Genomic DNA, 19,691 nt, shown 5'->3' with positions numbered 1-19,691 from the left:
ATGAGCTGAGCTGAAATCAAGAGTCAGACACTTAAGTGACTGAGCCGTTCACCCCCCATTCACTCTGCATTTTACAGTGAACTTTACTGATATCTTATAATTTATAGTCCTACACATTGAAACCTCTGAGTCTACTTGCCCTAATTTTTTTTATTATACTGCTCCCTCTTACAAGATTGACTTTGAAATGTTACCAGTTGGCCCTAGTTCTAGGATTCAGCTCCACTATTAGCCTTAACTCTAGAGGGTGATTATGAAGCAGATTAAAAATAGACTGTATACTGTGTTTTCTCACATACCTCAGCTACTGACCTTTGTGTATTAGAGAGAGAGAGAAAGAGGGAGGGAGGGAGATGTTTATAACTATACATGTATGATGCACATGAAGGTGCTTTTTCCTGAGGAAAGAGAACTATGCAGATCTTACCAAGTTAGCTTCCATGCTCAGACTTCATATTCCTTTACCCATAAGCAAAATGTCATCCATTTATATTGTATCATTTAGCCCTATTTGCCAACTCTATCTTGATTTCTTAAGTAGAGTTATAGCTGCAGCAATCATTCATCTTTCTCTGAAATATTCTCCAAGGAAAACCCAACTTAAAGTGGCTTAAACACCAGAAACATGTCCACAGAGAAGATGGGCTTCAGGGTTGGGTTGGTACTCTACTGTGTCACCATGACTCAGATTCTCTCTCTCCATTTTGCCAACATAAAGCTGATTCTTCATTGGTTGTTTGAAAGCTGATGTTATTGTTAGGGCTACTGCTTTCTTATTCATGTCCAGCTGGGGAAAGAGACAAATGTGGCACTTGGGATAAGGAAGGGATTTCCCAGATGCCTCTAGAGAACTCTTCTTATGTCTCCCTGGCCAGAACCAATAAGCCACTCCATCTGTTCATTAATTTATTCATTCATGTAGCCATTACTTAGCAAACTCTTCCTATGTATCAGATACTGTTTCAGATGCTATCAAAAAATAAAATAGTAAAAAATCTCTACCCTCACTGTCCCAAATTGTAGAGGAGGCAAAGGGAGACATACAGTAGACAAAGACATGTGAGACATCTCTACTATATCTGATGGCAGTAAGTGCCCTGGAGGAACGTTAGGCGGGGAGGCCAGATGGACAGTGTTTTAGAGGGGACTGAGGTTGTGTGCAGAGAAATAAAACATAGGCTGTCAGGGAGGGAGGCGCTGAAGAAGTGATATTAGAACAAAGGCCTGGGGGAGAGAGGTGAAGAACATTCAAGGCAGGGGAGCCATGAACAAGATGAAAGGCCCTGAAGTGAGGCCTCCATTTGGTGAATCAAGGAAGCCACTGTGGCTGAAATCCGAGTTTGAGGGAGAGATGAGGCCCAAGAGGTGAAGGGCCAGGGCCCTGTTATGGGCTTCCCCAGTAGTAACCACGGGTTTGGTGACTTGCTAGGAGGACTCAAAGGATTCAAGGTTTAGTCATACTCATACTAGGATTTATCTATTACAAAGAAGAGGATACAAAGCAAAAATCATCAAGGGAAAAGACTTATGGGACAAAGTGTGGAGGAAATGAGGGGCAAGTTTCCAAGAGCTCTCTCTCAGGGAAGTTATACAGGACACATTTAATTCTCCCAGCACTGAGTTGAATTGTGACAGCATGTGAGATGTGTTGCCATCCAAGCTCATTAGAGACTCAGTGCCTGGGGTCTTAACTGGGGACTAATCATGCAGGCACCCTCAGCCTGACACGTGCCAAAATTCCAGACTCCCAGAGAGAAAGTAGGTGTTCAATATAAACCCCATTGTGTGTACAGTTCAAGCATAGGGAGCCAGTATGAGTCCCAGGAATAGTGGGAATCCTCCTAAACCCAACTTCCTAGACACCGGGTGAGGGCCAATGTTAGAGCAGGCCTTGGAAGGATAGGGAGACTACTATGTGAACTCAACTCCTGCACAAGCTCCTGCATACTGTAATGAAGTTAGCCCCCGAGGGAAAGGGTTGGAGTGGAAGAGCAACTTCATCTGGCTCACATTTTAAAAGAACCACTCTGGCCATAGAATTGAGACTCGATTATAAGTGGGCAAGGACAGAAATAGACAGGAAACTAGTGCAGTAATTCAGCAAAAAAACCACAGAGCTACAGGAAGCAGACATTTGCCTTTCAGTGACATAAGGATACCTGTAGAAAGAGCAGATTTGAGGGATGAGATGAGTTTTGAATGTGCTAAGGCCCTGAGTCAATTGTTTGCAGGGGTGGTAAGATCACCCTGTTACCCAGTCTAGCCCCTCTCTGGAGGTAAAGGCAGGTCAGCTTCCTCTGAGGCAGCTCTGCCCAGTATTATATTGTGAGCCATATACATATCTTTAAGTTTTTTAGCCACATAAAAAGAATAGAAACAGGTGAAACTCTTGTTAATGTTTTATTTTACATAACTCAACATATTAACCAACATAAAATGATTGATGGAATAATTTATATCCTTTTTCTTTATACCGTCTTCAACCTCCAGTCTGCATTTTACAGTTATAGACCAGTCACATTTTAGGTGCTCAACAGCCACATGTGGCCAGTGGCTCCTGTGTAGGACAGTGCAGCTCTAAGGCATGAGCTGTTGTGGGGAAGGTTAGGAAAAAGGAAAATTATCTCTGTCTCCACCAGGTCCTCACATGACTTGTTTCCTCATTTTTTGCCAGTCTCTGCTGAAATGACACCTTACCAGAAGGGCCTCCTGGATTAAAAATTGTAACTCCCCACCATCATTCTGTATCTATTTTCTCCTGCCTTGTTCTTAATGAAACTGATAGTGGGCTTTTTTTTTTTTTTTTTTTTTTTTTTTGTCTATTGTCAGTTTCTTTTACTAGAATTCAAGGCTGTGAGAGATGACTGAGTTACTGCTTTATTCATAACTTTATTCCAGAAAAGTGCCTGGCACATAGGAGATGCTTAGTAAGAACCCATCGTTATGCAGGGGAGAGGAGAGAATGCTCACATGGCTTTCTCAGGGTCACACAAATATATAGGGCAGAGCTGGGGAGCCTGGAGCAAGAATCAACATGCCCTACTACATGGTCTCATCTTCTCACCTTGGAGCCCTGCTGCAGCTGGGGAGCACATTTCTATGATAGATTTCTCCTTTTGGAAGTTGTTCTAAGATTATTCTAGAGACATTAAAGCACTGTGGTTTAATCCTGGGTTCTTTTAGTCCGTTCAGTAGAATTTCTCAGTACAGGCCTCTTGTGTCTGGACAGCCTGTTCTAAGTTAAGATTTAGTAGATAAAGAGAGTTTCTTGATAATTTTTGGCTGTATTAAATCCTTATTTTTCTAACCCTTATCAACAAAGGGCATTGCCAGAGATACTTCTGTTTGAAAATGCATATATTTTTTGTGAACAAATTATATGAATATTTTATTTCTTTAAAGATTTTTGTTTTTAAGTAATCTCTAAACCCAATGTGGGACTTGAATTTACAACCCCCAAATTGAGTCACCTGCTCTACTGATTGAGCCAGCCAGGTACCCCTATATGCATGTTTTTAAATCAAGATATTTTCTGTAGGAACTTTGAATACTTTGAGCAAGATTTTATAACTATGTAATATTTGTAACAATATGTTAAAATACAGTGTAAAACACTGCCTGCCATCTGATATCCATCCGATAGACTATTTGCATTCCATGTAGAAGCTTTCAGAAGCTTTAAGAAATTCATGGAGGAATTTCTTTTCAGATTACCATTGTAAAAAGACAAGAAAATTAAAACTATTACTGGAAAGATTTTTGAAAATCTTTATACTCCACATTCTTCCTTTATTACTTATGGATAAACTAGGGGTATTGTAAGAAGGAGCTATGGATAAACTAGGGGTATTGTAAGAAGGAGCATTAATTTTGAGCAAAAGCTCATTCAGCAGCTGGCAAGCTGTAGATGTTAGAGAAGGAGTTCCAGTCACAGGGAGGTAGAAATCAGTCTGGAACAGAAGAAAGAGACTGCAGAGTCTAAGTGAAAAAAGGGCCAGGGGATATTTCTGGCAGGAAAAATAGTTGTAAAGACCAGGGGCTAAAGATGAAACACCATCAATGGAAACCGCAAAGCCTGCAGAACATTTGAGAGGATATGAACTTAAGGGTAAGAGGCATTTGTAAATGATCAGAAAGAGTGCCCTGATTCTCATGATGTCTTTACATTTGACTGGGATTTTAGAGACTATGTAGACCAAAAGCTTATTTTAAAGTAGAAATCAAGACCTAGAGGGGTTGCCAGAAGTTATACAGGGGAAGAAGACTTTCCTTATTTCCTGACTATGTCCTTTCATTTCTATGAACTCTAGATGCTATGTATGATGCTTTCCAAAAGGTATGCTTTTGGAATGTGAAAATATTATGTTCATTGAAAAAATTTGAAAATAAGAGCAACAAGAAGACAAAGTAAAAATAACCCTATAATGATTAACATTTTAATTTACTTTTAGTTATTGAAAAGTGTATTTCAAATTAAAACATGGTCATCGTATATTGCTGTGTTTTATAAAACTATATTTTTCACTTGTATCATGTTGTTTTAATGTATCATGTTGCTTAGTACTGTGAAGTTTGCACACACACAATAGCATGAAATAAAAACCTACCTAGGTAATTTCATCTAATCCCTTGTGACTTCCTGTGTGTTTTCCAGAATTCATTATATAAGCAAGTAGAAGAAATGGAGCAAGATAGCCTCATAACCTTGAATGTTGAGCGCTTAAAAGGAACGTATGGTCGTGTAACCGTAGCGTGGGAAGCTGATGGAAGTATTAGTGATATATTTCCTACTTCAGGAGTGGTATGTAATTTACAAAATTGCAGGAGAGTCACTTTTAAATTATGATTACTATTGATGCATGGGACCAAACCCTACTTCAAGGATGAAGTGTTTGAGTTTAACCATGTCAACACTGGAACCTATTAATCACTGTAGAGAGGGATACAATTTAATGTTAGCTTTAATGTTAGTTTTAATGTTGTGATTATTGTTCTTTTTTTCTGTAATTCCAAAATTGTCTGTAAAAAAAATCATCCCTTTTGTTGGCCAAATTATGGATGTGTTACAGTTTCAGAAAGATAAAACCAATCAAACTGGAGATGGAAATATGGTTTCAAGATTTGGGTAAAATGGAAGCAGTAAATAGGGCACAATTTTTTTTAAGTTTTTATTTACTTATTCATGAGAGACCCAGAGAAAGGCAGAGACATAGGCAGAGGAAGAAGCAGAGAGCCTGGGATCCCTGGGTGGCGCAGCGGTTTGGCACCTGCCTTTGGCCCAGGGCGTGATCCTGGCGACCTGGGATCGAATCCCACGTCGGGCTCCCAGTGCATAGAGCCTGCTTCTCCCTCTGCCTATGTCTCTGCCTCTCTCTCTCTGTGTGACTATCATAAATAAATTTTAAAAAAATTTTAAAAAATTAAAAAAAAAAAAAGAAGCAGAGAGCCCGATGTGGGACTCGATCCCTGGACCCCAGCCCTGGGATCACAACCTGAGCCAAAGGCAAAGACGCTCAACCACTGAGCCACCCAGGTGTCCCAGTAGGGAACAAATCTATGTAAGGTAGACATATGTATGAAAAAGTAGATTAGAATTGCTGAATGATGTAAGTTGAGTTTCCTGTAGACAGACTCTGTGATTGTGGGTGAATTCCTGGGGAGACACAACTATAAGGAAACAAGGAAGGTAGGGATGTGCAGAGGGGAATGTTGATCCCTGGGTAGTTGTACCTGAGGTTGAGTCTCTGAGGAAGTTCTGGAGCTGAGCTGGTCCTTTGGAGTTGTTTCAGTTAGAGCAAGGAGGCTGAGATTTTGCATCCCTGTTTTAGCCATCCTAGACCTCACACCACATTGAGTGGGGCATAACCTTGAGTGAAAGTTTGCTACAGCTGAAGGCAGCTCCCACTGAGAAATGTAAAAGCTGTTATTCCCACTAGCTGGGGGATGGGTGCATCAGTCCCAAGAAGGGATTTGGGCAGAGGATCACTTTATCTACTCTTGGAAAATAGTATAAAATTGGGGCACTGGTTGAAGAATGGAATCAGAATTGGGTCAGAGAAGCAAATGGAAAGAGAGAGTTTAAAGAACCTTTAGTTCCTAATTGGAAGATGGGTGGTCTTCTAGACTCATCTCAGGTTTCATAGATTTATCCCTGTATTTTCCCCAAATACTTCGTTGAAGAGTTCCTTTAAAAGATCTCTCATGAAATTATCTCACAAAACGACAAGTGAATGTTATGACCCACCATTTCTAGGTTTCTGTATCGTTTGAAAGGAGATTAGAGCTTCAGTGTCTTAAAAATGTTATGGCAAATTTTATTGCATTGAATATTTACTTTACACAAATTACCAGATCTATTTATACAACTATATAAGTTGTATTTATCAGGTTCTGTATGTTCTGAATTGTATTTTCACAAATAATCTTTCTTATATAAACATGACTAAAATGATTTCTATTTAAATGGAGAATAGTATATTAAATGTAGACTATATTTGGAAGAATTAATTGTTTTATTCAAGATTCAGTAAACCATTGATATAGAGGGCCAGATAGTGAATATTTTAGACTTGTGTGCTATTATAGTCTCTTTCCTAGATACCCAACTTTAGTTTTCTAGCACAATAAAGTGTTGAACAGTATGTAATTGAATGAACTTGTCTGTATTCTGGTAAAACTTGATGAAAAAAAAATGGATTTGGCCAAAGAGTAGTAATTTTCTGACCCCGATTTTATTAATAAAGCTCTTGAGTTTATATCAACTACCTTCTTAAGGTGGAGAGATGAACAACAAAATGGGCCTGGAATGCTAGTTTGAATGATTGCAGTATGTAGTCGTGTTGCTAGAGAATAGAGCAAATGGAGAGAGCTGGGAAATAATATTCAAAGAGCATACAGAAGCCCTATCAGAAAGGATTTCAGATGCCTTTTAGAAAATTTGGATTTGACTATAGACAATAGAGGCACAGCAGGAGGAGAGAGATGCTTTGATTTGTATCTCTTTTAATCTTTCTCTACCTCTATTTTGGTTGATTCATTGTTAAATTACACATCTATTCAGAGTTTAATCAAAGGAAATAGCAAACCTGGCAAAATTTTTGTAGGGAAAAATGTTTAAACTTAATATGTCAACTTTTTTTATTTCTACAGATTTTTTAAAAATACGGTATCTGGGACTTAGACTCCCAGAGAGACCGTGTACCCTATATTTTAATAGAATGCAGCCTTCAGGATGTGACAGTTCAGCTGCATGTTTTATCAGATTGAGTTTCCATAATGGTTTACTTTTTTTCTTTTTCCTACAATCTTCCATTTTTAATATGAAAAACATTTGAGTGATTTGTAGAATCATATTGTGTCACTTAAATCCCTCTTGTTATATAAGTTGTGGTCAGTATTGAAAGAAAACTTAATCTTTTGAAAATGCACGGTGATAATTACAAAATAAATAAAATCTTCTTTCTTTAAAATTTTAGATCTCATTTTCTGAAGGTCAGGCACTGTCTACAATCACGCTGACTATTCTTGCTGATGATGTTCCAGAGTTATCAGAGATTGTGAGCATAACACTCATTCGAATTACCACAGAAGGAGTTGAGGACCCATCAAAAGGTGCTACCATTGATCAGAAAAGAAACAAATCTGTGATAACGACTTTGCCCAATGACTCACCTTATGGCTTGGTGGGTTGGCATACTGAATTTCTCTTCGTTAGAGTAGCAGAGCCTAAAGGTAAGTGTTAAATATTTTTCAGGGTCTAGTAAGTTTTACTGGGTAATTTCATTGTAATGTTTACTAGGAATATAAATCCCTTCATATATATATATATATATATATATATATATATGTTAAATATATATATATATATTTAACAGATCATATTCAATCCTTTTTACTTTTTATCTGTTTATTAAATTTTATGATCATATAATCACTCAGCAATAGTGCTATAAGAAACATCTTTACTCTTTTGAGACCTTGCTATCGTAATAGAGACATTAATAGTTTAATCATTACAGTAAAGGTGATAGGTTTTTATTTTACTTTCTCTTCATTCTTTACTTATCTCTTCTCTTTTTTTTGTTAAGATTTTATTTATTTATTCATGACAGACAGAGATAAAGAGGCAGAGACACAGGTAGAGGGAGAAGCAGGCTCCATGCAGGGAGCCCGACATGGGACTCAATCCCGGAACCCCAGGGTCACGTCCTGGGCCGAAGGTGGTGCTAAACCGCTGAGCCACCCGGGCTGCCCTGTTCTCTTTCTACATCCAGATACCTCTAGGTAGATTTTCAACAGTTATAGGGACAATAAGCAACACAGCGAGAAGTATTTGGAACTCAGGGTATTAATTGTTAAACCCAAAGCAGTAATTAGAATGATACATTTTTTGTGAAGTGCTAAGTAACCAGTCCCTATTTCCCTTAAGCTTAGTGCTGAAATCTTTTCCTAAATAACTATTCGAGCAGCTGTAGGATAAATAGATTTTTGTAGATAAAGGCCATTTGACTTATTTGAACAAATATATTTGAACATATGTGTATCTTTAGTATGCAGTGTGAAGCCTCTAGAATTTTCAGACAGAAATGTGCATATCTTTCAAAGACCTTTCATTTAAATAGTTGATGTGAAAAGAATGGCATATAATCATGTACCTGGGCCTTTATATGACTGTATATATGGGAAGAGAAGTGGGAGACTTAAAATATGTTCACTTATTCATTCAAGAAACATTTTGAAGCACCTAATAAGTGCCACAAATTGTGCTGTGTGTTCTGGAAACAAAAACACAATTTTAGTTTATTAGAACGATTGACCAGTGGGAAAGATTGACAAGCATTTTTTGGCCCATTTATATGGCAAGTAAAATTTTAAAAAATGAAAAAAATTAAGTTAAAAAATTCATGCCATGAAATACTTTGATTCTTGTGATAGACCCCTCATTATAAGAACAAAATTATTTTTCTTCTAAAGATTATTAAATGAGTTTGTGTGTTTAATTTTTCATTTTCTTTTTTTTTTTTTTTAAAGAACTTTATTTATTTGAGAGAAAGAGGCAGAGAGCAGAGACCCCGTGCTAAGTGCAGATGCAGGGCTTGATTCCCTGACCCTGCAATCATGACCTGAGCCGAAATCAAGAGTTGGAGGCTTAACCACCTGAGCCACCCAGGGGCCCCATAGTTTTTCATTTTTGAAGAATCTTCTTAGCATTTGTAATTAACTGTCAATCTGCACATATATACTTTCCTAAGACTTTCAGCCGTTTTCATTAAAGCTCATGTTATATGCAACATAGGAGAGTGCGTTAGAGAACCCAAAATTAGGATTCACAACTGGGATATAATGTGTAGCAATTGTCAGCACAACTTTAGAGCAAGGAGGATAAAGCGCAGAATGCTCCTTGGGAGAATACATTAGGGTAGTATAGAACATTCCACCTTAAGTGCTTGGAGTGGTATCGAATACACAGAGAAAAACTTGTTTACTTGTCTTTCTCAGAGAATGTCACCATTCTTCAGTTACCAATTGTTCGAAATAAAGGACTGCTTGGGGACATTGCCATTCATTTGATAGCTAAACCCAATTTCTTATTGCAAGTCAATAATCAAGCTACTGAGAATGAAGATTATGTGCTACAAGAAACAACAATAATAATGAAAGAAAACGTAAAAGAAACTTATGTCAAAGTTGCCATTTTGCCGGTAAGTTTAGGCTGCAGTGAATCTGATGTAAGATAAAGGAAAATGCTGTTAGAGATAAAAATGTGATAAAAAAAAAAAGAAAGAAAAGTGTGATGCTCTTAAAGATAAAAATCTTTGAAAAGGTTGCTCTCAAATGTAAAATTGTGAGTATTGTAACTGGAATATTGTTTGAATGACCTCTGAAGCATTGAATCAGGATTTAATTGCATATCTGATTGGATCCACTATTTTGTTGGTTGGTTTTGTTAAAGTATTGAGCAAATGAATGAAATGCCCAAATTAATCAGATTATTTTTATTGTTGGTTTGATAGGGCAGTATTTTCATGTCATGATACAATTACTCAAATCAAGAATATTCTTCAGAGATTTTAGATCTGGTATTAGTGCTCTTTCATGTATGTAAGGAGAAAGGTGTATATATCTGTAATGATTCACAAGAAACTGACAGTAGTAAATACTGTTATTTATAATATTATAACTAAATATTGTATATATTACAATACTATATATAATAATATTAAAATAAATACGTCCTATATTATTAGACAAAGATAACGTTGCAGCATAGTAACATCAGTGTTACTAATAGTGTTATTAGTGATAATAGATAGTAGTACCCTCTGGAAAGGACATTCTGGGAAAGACATGTGGGATGGGACAAAACATAAGTTTCCTGCCTTGTTCATTATGTATTATTTTTGTCTTTTGAAATTTTTTATTACCTATTCCAAAACAAAGTAACAGTGTTTAATAAGTTAATTAAAATATAGGAATAATGTCTAGATTTACAAGTCTAAAGCTTTCACTTTTAAGATGTATGTAGCATTTACCATTTTTCCTATATTTGGGGGTGTGTATTATACACAAAAAACATATTGATAGAATATGGTCAGAATTGTGTGACGGATTTTTAAAAATTATTTTACTTGCTATTAAGTATTAGGCTTCAATTAAAAACTGACCAGTAACCTTGAATATCCCCTAAGATTCTGAAGTTGTCAGTGGGAATGTGTTAAAATATGAAAAGGAATCTTTTTTGTTTGTGTGAAAGAGCTTTTCATTCCTGTAGGCAGCCATTTATTTCTCACTGAAAAATATCAGGTTTCCAAGGCAAATTCAGTGTATTTTTAAAAATAGAACATAATCTCTCTCCTGTTCACCCCTCAACCCCCACCCCAGGATGATGCTCCCGAGTTGGAGGAAGGATTTATTGTCAACATCACTGATGTGTACCTGGTGAATTCTGACTTCTCTGCAGGACAGCCAAGTGTGCGGAGGCCTGGGATAGAAATAGTTGAAATAATGATTGAAGAAAATGATGATCCCAGAGGAATTTTTAACTTTCATGTTACCAGAGTGAGATAAATTTCAATATATTTATAGTAATACAGAAGCTTCTACATGCTGACTTGACCAATGTCATATATTTTCTGCAAAATAATTGGCTTTCCTTGTAGATATTTATAAATATCTGTCTTAAAATTTATCTTATAGACTAATTCTTAGTTCTCTTTGTGTTAGAACAAACGATTAAGCAAGATTATTTTCATTACACTTAAATGTAAGAGTCCTAGAGGCAACTGTCTGACTCAGTTGGAAGAGTGTGCAACTCTTGATTTCTAGATCGTGAGGTCAAGCCCAACACTGGGTGTAGAGATTACTTAAATGAATAAATAAATTGAAAAACTTTAAAAAAATGTGGGAATTCTGAAATTTATTATGTATGTTTATATCTGATGATTGATTTGTACTTTGAAGGGTAAATTAGAAGAATAATTCATTTAGAAAGTGATGACACATAAGAAGTTAATTTTGTCTTGTATTTTAACTTATTTTCTTTACTTAAAGGATGTTGGTGGAGTTATTTCTGCCTATGAAGTGCCTCCGCCCCTGAATGTTCTTCAGATTCCTGTAGTCCGGCTGGCTGGAAGCTTTGGGGCAGTAAATGTTTATTGGAAGGCAACATTGGACACTGCTGGCCTGGAAGACTTTAAGCCATCTCATGGGATTCTTGAATTTGCAGATAAACAAGTATGCTAATCACGAACATATTAACAATTTTTGGTTGTACTTCAAACATTTTATAGATATTCACTGAGTGAATGTGCATAGTGTATTATACTTTGTATATCAAGCCAAACAGAATTATTATTAGTTAACATGTTTAATTTGTTAAGGGACATAGGAAAAGAACATAAACAGGCAAGAATCCCACCCTTTTCTGAACTTCCCCACCTGATTCTATTTTAAGCAGAAGTTAAAGGGGAATAATAAATGACTTAGAAGTGCCTAAGAATGTATTTTAAAAAGTGCCTGATGAATTTCACTATTCCTATTTAGGTTAATTTATTTTATTTATTTCTTAATGCTTATCAGTATAGGTATTTATTTACTTATGGTTTGCACTAAAAGTGTGCACATTTATTACTTTTAATATCTAAAACTTTTTGTTATAATTAAAAACAAGACTTTTTAAAATGATAGAAAAACTAATTAAAACTGGAAAAATTGAAAAACAGTATTTTAGATTTGGGCCAAAGCATTCTCTAAGGGTTATAAGTCTTGCAAAGTGGGCATTTTGTAATATGTAAGTATAAATGTTTTCATAAAATTTTAAATCAATAAATGGAAAAAGCATGTGAATAACCTTGCAAATGTTAATAGCCTCAAATGGCAATATCCACCTACACAAAGTCTGATTTTGCCAAGACAAATTTGTACAGTATGCATCAACTTATTAGTTGCTGCTGAAAAGTAACCATACAGATCTAGACTTTCCTACACATAATGGTCTATGTTGTTAATATTTGAGATTATGAATTTTTAACAAATTTAGAACTTTGAAACATTTCCTACTAAAAGGTGGGGGGAAATGCAGATTTTTTACACTAAAAGTAGAAAGACATTGATTTTTCATCAAAATAGCCTTCCACCTTTACTTATTACCAACGTTTTATTTTGTATATAAGGTTGAAATCCCATTATTTAACAGTGCCTGAAGATCATCATCATTCTTAAAGTTAACATTCTCTAGGGTGGGTACTCAGTATTTTACAGTATAGATTTGAGGTGCAGACATTTTATTTTATTTTTTAAGATTTATTTATTTATTCATTCGTGAGAAACACACAGAGAGAGGCAGAGACATAGGCAGAGGAGAAGCAGACTTCCCGAGGGGAGCCCAATGCAGGACTCAATCCCAGGACCCCGGGATCATGCCAGATGTCCAGCCACTGAGCCACCCAGGCATCCCAAAGTGCAGACATTTTATTAAGCTTCCATTTAACATTTGGTTTTGCTTAAGTTTCTGCCTGTGAGTGTAAATCCAGTTTTCTTGCTTTGCTCTTTTATTAAAGGATTTAGGTAGATTTAGGTAGAAAAACTTCATTTTCTGGTAAATGTCTGTGTCAAAATACTGGACTTTCCCTCTGAGATATAGGAAAGATTTTACATGTGGAGATACAACTGGAATATTTTTTTAAAAGACATATTTATTTAATAGAGAGAATGGGGAAAGGGGAAGGGCAGGAGCAGGGGAGGGGCAGATGGAGAGGGAGACAAGCAGACTCCTCACTGAGCAGGGAGCCTGATGTGGGGCTTGATCCCAGGATATTGAGATCATGACCTGAACTGAAACCAAGAGCCAGCGGCTCAACCACCTAAGCCATCCAGGTGCCCCACAACTGGAATGTTTTTATGACCAATAGTGAAATCACAAGGTGGGCCAAGTTTTACTTATTTGTAAGTTATAAAAATGTTTAACATGGACCCAGACAGATGAATGACATCCTGATCATAAATATGTAAGTACAGCAGATTTGGGTTTTCTTCCTACCATTATAAGAGTGATGTTTGAAACCAAAGGGATTTATTCTAACTGCCAAAGACAATGGTAATTTCTGTGATTTATGCTTATGCAATGGTTGTTACACCCTGTGTGGCATTTTAAATATTTTTGTTCAAGAATCAGGCTTCATGCTTTTTGTATACATAAATAATGCTATATTTTATTACATATATAATTTCCTTTATCTTGAAAATAATAGACTGTAAATTTCTGACTTTGAAAATCTCTGTAATCTATATATTTTTAAAATAGTATTATGAACATAATTAGACAAAAAATACTTTTCTGTCAACTAAAAGTTTATATATGATCAAAAATTGCTATTACATTATATCCTCCTTGCTTCTTACTCTCTGTCCTTCCCTCTTTCCCTCCCTCCCTTCTTCTTTCTCTCCCTCCCTCTTTTCTTTCTTCTTTCTTTTGTAGGTTACTGCAGTGATCGAAATTACCATAATTGATGATGCTGAACTTGAACTCATGGAGACATTCAATATTTCCTTAATCAGGGTAGCTGGAGGTGGCAGGCTTGGTGATGATGTTGTGCTAACTGTTGTTATTCCACAAAATGATTCTCCATTTGGAGTATTTGGATTTGAAGAAAAGACTGTAAGTTACATGTATCAGGGAGAGGATGCCTTCTTCTAGACTAATTTTTGTAATTTTTAGAAGAAAGATTTATTTTTTAAAAAAACTGTTACTGCTCACTTAATGATTCTCTGCTCAAGAGTACTTAGAGTTGGCTATTGAATTAAGGGCCAATCTTTTCATGTATGTTTGTTTGACAGTGATGAGTACTCTTACATCAGCATTTATGAGGAGGAACAAATTCTTATTATTTATTTGTTTGTTTATTTTTAAAGATTTTACTTATTTATTCATGAAAGACACACAGAGAGAAAGAGACAGAGACACAGGCAGAGGGAGAAGCAGGCTCCATGCAGGGAGCCCAACATGGGACACCATCCTGAGTCTCCAGGATCACGCCCTGGACTGAAGGCGGCGCTAAACCACTGAGCCACCTGGGCTGCCCATAAATTCTTATTTATTGGGTAGCATAGACTAGATCCACTTTTTGTCCATACGTTCTGTTCTCAGTCTGTCTTGCTGCCAATCCCCCATTCTGGTCACAAGCCAAGATTCTAAAATAGATCTAAGTGTTACACCCTAGGATACATTTAGCTGAGGGGGGGGGCAGGGATTTATTTTGCCCACCCTTCTGATACTCTCTTTTGACTTATATTGAACAAACACCACAGTCACCCTAGCTTAAGTGTTTGTCTCTTCTTTCTTCCCTCTTACTTCCCAGGGCTATCTCCTTCCAAGACTTGCAAGAGGGAAGGCAATTATTTTTATCAGTTTAACTGCAGAGAGAGAAAAAAAGCTTAACCAATCATTTATGCAGCCAGATTTGGTGGCTAGTACTAAATGACCTCTACATCTTAAAAATAAAATGAATTTTTAAAACTATACCATAATTATCATGATGACTTTATGTTATAATTTTTAAGACTTTATCTTTCAAAGGAAATTCCAGGATGCAATAATCATAAATACATGTAGGTAATTCTGACATATACAAATTTTCTGGCTCTATAGGTCACCAGTCTCTTTATTTGATCATTTATAGATAATCAGTAATTCATCATAGGTCATTTTAAAATAATAAACAGTTTGCTCTAATGCTAATTATCTTTAATGTTCTATGGATACAAGGCTAAACCTATAAGCTTGCCTGTTAGGGCTGGGCTTCCCAGATGCTTCAAAATTTAAATAAACTGTAATAATTGCCTAATGATTTGATTATTGAAATTTCAATTTCGTAAGAGAATGAGACCATAAGAGGGACAGGACACACTTCTGCTACAGTTTAGTGAGACCCTTTTGGGGAAGGAATAAGCAGAAGTGTTTGTAAGGAGTGGTAAATTCACAAGAGAGTGGCTGTGAATGTTTGTTCAGCAAAATGAAAGTCTGGGAAACATAAAACTATTAGCATAAAGAAGAGAGTAAGGGGATCCTTGGGTGGCTCAGTGGTTTAGCACCTGCCTTCAGCCCAGGGTGTGATTCTGGAGTCCCAGAATCAAGTCCCATGTTGGGGTTCCTGCATGGAGCCTGCTTCTCTCTCTGCCTGTGTCTCTACCTCTCTCTATGTGTGTCTCTCATGAATAAATAAAATCCTAAAAAAAAAAAAGTAAAAAGTATCCATATTATTATTAACTTGAGATATGGATATCATTAATATTTTGTTGTATCTCAACAATGCTTTTTTCTTTGCATATGTGAAAAGAAATATTTTAATCCATATAAATATGTAATTTAACTTTTATAACTTGTCTCTGTTAGCTTCTGAGGTTAGATAAAATGTTTAGGGTTTCAGTCAAATCTTCAATGGGAAAACCTTAAAATAATGTTTCCACTTTTAATTTGATCATGCTTCTGGACTCTTAGGTGTTAGACTGTATGTTTAGAAGCTTATCTCACTGTCAGGGAAAATGAAGAGTTATATTGCTACTCATAAATAATTTTTGTTTCTTCATTTTATCTTAACTACTGTCATCAACTTTGGTGCACATTTGGTCTGGAAATTGATATCTTATTGTGATAACTTCAAATTTCCAATTTGTCTTGTGATCCAGAAGTAAGAGTGAGGTTACTCAATCCCTGTGTTATTTCTTATAAGTGACGAGTAAACGAGTTAACATACATAAAGCACTTGCAACTGGGATGTACACTCAGTAGGGGGCCAGTTACTGTTTTTTTCATTATAATATCAGGAGCAGCTTGTTGCTCAGCACTTTGTGGCTCCTTCTTTTATATTGTTTCTTACTGCCAAAGGCCCTTCTAATACAGAATTTATCTTTTACCATGTATCTAAGATACACAGTATTATGTATACAGTGAACATTTTATTAGCATTATTTAATGAAACATTAGATTTAGAACTTAAGAATAGTGAGGAAAGATTGTTGGTAGAAATCTGTCAAAATGAATAAGCTGCTCCCAAGGGCAATATGGTAAGTATACCAAAGCACTGACCATAACAGAGGCTCAAGAAATCTGTTTGTGAAACCTCAACTCAAATGTCATTATCTATGGAATATCTATGGAAACAAAAAGGACTTACATATGAATTAGAAGTTTATAGTGGATTTCTTTTTTCTCACTTTGTTTGCTTCTTATTTGATATTTCTCTTCTCTGAGAAGTGGTATGAATAGCAATGGATGTGGAGTCAGAGCATCTGAACCACAAGAGGAGGTTCCTCTTCTCCAACTATGTGCATATATCTAGCCCTTAGATTTCTTCGAGTTTCTGTGAGGCTTAAATAAAATAAAATGTATGCCAGAATTGACATAAAATGGAAGCTTGATAAATATTAGTTGGCTGTAAATCTCTGCTCTGGGTACCAGTACAAAATCTCAGGAAAAAAACAACAACAACAACTTTGTATTAGGCATTTCAGTGTCTGTCTTAAAAGTGGAAAAGATTATGTTATATTTTTATATTTACATAACAGGTGGATATTATAGGCTCAGTTTGGACTTTGTTTTACAGAGTCAGTGTATGCAATTCAGTTGCACTAAATCTCTTAGTAAGGATCTTGTGTAAAAAATAAATGGTACAGGTAAATCAACATACTGAGTTTCCTTCTCTCTTTATGGCAGGTTAAAAAAAACCTCTTTCAAATTTGGGTTTACTAAATTGGCCGGCTGTAGATAATTAGGAGGGCACATTTGGTCTGTATTATGTGGGGAGCCTGACTGCCATTAACAAAGAATCCCTAAATCCTACTTCCTTAACATAGTAAGAGTTATTTCTTCTTCATGCAAGAGTCCTACATTTGTGTTTCTGTTGGAGGTCTTATGGACATCTCCTCTCCAACTGGCATCTTAGGCACTGGACTCTTTCCTTTTGTGGTTCTGTCTTCTTTAGGTCCTGGGAGTCCTCTCTAGTCACTCAGCAAATGAGGAAAAAGGAATGTGGAATGTTCTGTGGAAAGCTGATGGCCAGACTGTTAGGAGGAGCATACTTAATTTCCCACATGCTCTGTTGGCCAGAGTTCAGTCACATGTTCCACCTAATTGCAGGAGATCCCAGGAAATGCCAGTAGCAGACCACCTAGTACAAAGAAGGAAATGGGGTTTGGTGAAACATTGTTTTTTTCTGCCACATGATTATAAGATGCCATGAATAGAGTTCTAAATTGAAAAGTTGCAGTCATTGTCAATAGAAATAAGATTGTTTTTCCTGCTCTTTTTTTTTTTTTTTTTCACCTAACTGGATTTTCTTTCTTTTAGGTAATGGTTGATGAATCTCTTTTGTCTGATGACCCAGATTCATATCTGACATTGACAGTTGTCCGATCCCCAGGAGGAAAAGGAGCTGTTCGACTTCAGTGGACCATAGATGAGTCAGCTAAAGATGATCTCAGGCCTTTGAATGGGACACTTCTTTTTGATGAGGTACAGTCAGCATCAGGATTCCTGTAGGTTTACTTGAACTTATGTTTGTTTTATTCCATAATATTGTTTATGAGTTCATATGATGGTATTTACTACAGCTGGAATTTTTTTGAAATCATATGCATTTTGTAGGACAATGACACACATACCCCTACATGTCTGAAATCAGATTTAATTCAGACACTGCCTCCATCCCACCATCAAAACTTCCTCTCTCAACATTTCCTGTCCTGACTGAGTGCAAACCCAGTCAACCAAGCTGGACATCTGGGTGTCCCCATTTCCACCCATTCTGTAACCCTTGCATATATTTTATCACTGGGCCTGGTCAATTTTCAGACAATGTAGAGGTTATGCTAATTTTTTCCTATTAAAAACTTAAATGAGATTTATGGTCAGAGTTAATTTTTATATAGTAATTTGCTCCAGAGGCAGCTTGTAATTCTAAGGTACAAAAAAGACACACTTTAAAAATGCTTATGAACATAAGGATTATTCCACTAATGAGAAAGTTTGGCACAATCTAGAAAACTTATTATTCCTCTCATTTGATATAGACAGAGTCTCAGAAGACCATTGTATTGCACACACTTCATGATACCATGTTGGAGGAGGACAGGCGTTTCACCATTCAGTTGATATCATTTGATGAAGTAGAAATATCTCCAATAAAAGGTAAGAGAAATTCATATTTTTGGAACTTAAAAAGTAGATACTCAGAAAAAATATAACCAAATAATCAATAGTTAGAAAGTTAGGTTTTATAAATTCCTAAAATATTTGCTATAACATAAATATGTCATTTTGTACATATATTACAGCCAAAGAAATTTTAAAACTAAAATCTAATACCTGATATTGGTAAAGTCGTATGTCAAAAATTTTATAATACTTAGCTGTGTGATTTTTTTAAAAGATGTTTATTATAGTACTGTTTATAAAATAAAATATGGAAGCTTCCTAAATTGTCCATCAATCAGAGACCTGTTAAATATGACAGGATACCATGTAAGTATTCAAAAGGATATAGTATAAAAAGCCTTAATTATGTTAAAACTTAAAAACAATTAGTCGACAGTAGACTTCATAACATGTTCAGAGTTATCCCATTTTTGTCGTATGCACGTTTTAAATGTGTTTGGAATTATTTACTTGAAATAGTGGGTTTTGATTACCTATATTTTCTACACAAACATATAATGATCACATATTACTTTTATAATAAAATATTATTTTAAAACCTAGCATATTGTGCCTATTTTCAGCCTACTATTCCTATTTTCATCTGAAAGTGATTACTTCAGTATTTTGACATTTTAGAAACGGGTGTTGTAATTCTCATTTGCCTATGGTCTATATGAAAATTTGTTTCTTAGGTCTGGATAAAAAGGATTAATGGTTCTAAAGTGGTTTCATAGTGGTACAAACAATAATACCCATAAAAAAATGCCCAACAACTTTGCTATGAAAGCTTAATGACTGTTACACGCCCCTTTTTTGCCATTAAGAACTCCATTCTACGTGAGGGTGTGTGGCCAAAAAAGCAGAATGCCATGGCCAAAAGATTGTCGGAATTGTAGAGAAAAAATCACTGTATGGTAGTTATTCTTTTTGCATTTTCATCTAGAGAACTTTCTAGCAAACTTGTGAGAGAATCTTCTTCCATACATCTTAAGTTAGCTAA

At 35.9% G+C, this 19,691-nt stretch overlaps 1 protein-coding gene across 1 annotated transcript in view; it reads left to right on the top strand.

Annotated features, from left to right (window-relative positions):
• The window catches only part of ADGRV1 (adhesion G protein-coupled receptor V1), a 520,471-nt gene that overhangs the window by 154,282 nt on the left and 346,498 nt on the right, over window positions 1-19,691 (top strand). The window contains exons 53-60 of the mRNA XM_072791879.1: window positions 4,655-4,801; window positions 7,476-7,731; window positions 9,499-9,701; window positions 10,882-11,058; window positions 11,551-11,733; window positions 13,976-14,155; window positions 17,843-18,007; window positions 18,565-18,682. Of these exons, the coding sequence (XP_072647980.1) occupies window positions 4,655-4,801; window positions 7,476-7,731; window positions 9,499-9,701; window positions 10,882-11,058; window positions 11,551-11,733; window positions 13,976-14,155; window positions 17,843-18,007; window positions 18,565-18,682 (1,429 nt within the window). The remainder of the gene's footprint in view (window positions 1-4,654; window positions 4,802-7,475; window positions 7,732-9,498; window positions 9,702-10,881; window positions 11,059-11,550; window positions 11,734-13,975; window positions 14,156-17,842; window positions 18,008-18,564; window positions 18,683-19,691) is intronic.

The sequence above is a fragment of the Canis lupus genome, chromosome 2 (assembly GCF_048164855.1).
Source record: "Canis lupus baileyi chromosome 2, mCanLup2.hap1, whole genome shotgun sequence".
In the NCBI taxonomy this organism is placed as follows: domain Eukaryota; kingdom Metazoa; phylum Chordata; class Mammalia; order Carnivora; family Canidae; genus Canis; species Canis lupus.
The sequence above is the reverse complement of the archived record's forward strand: the minus strand, read 5'-3'. Positions and strand labels throughout refer to the sequence as shown.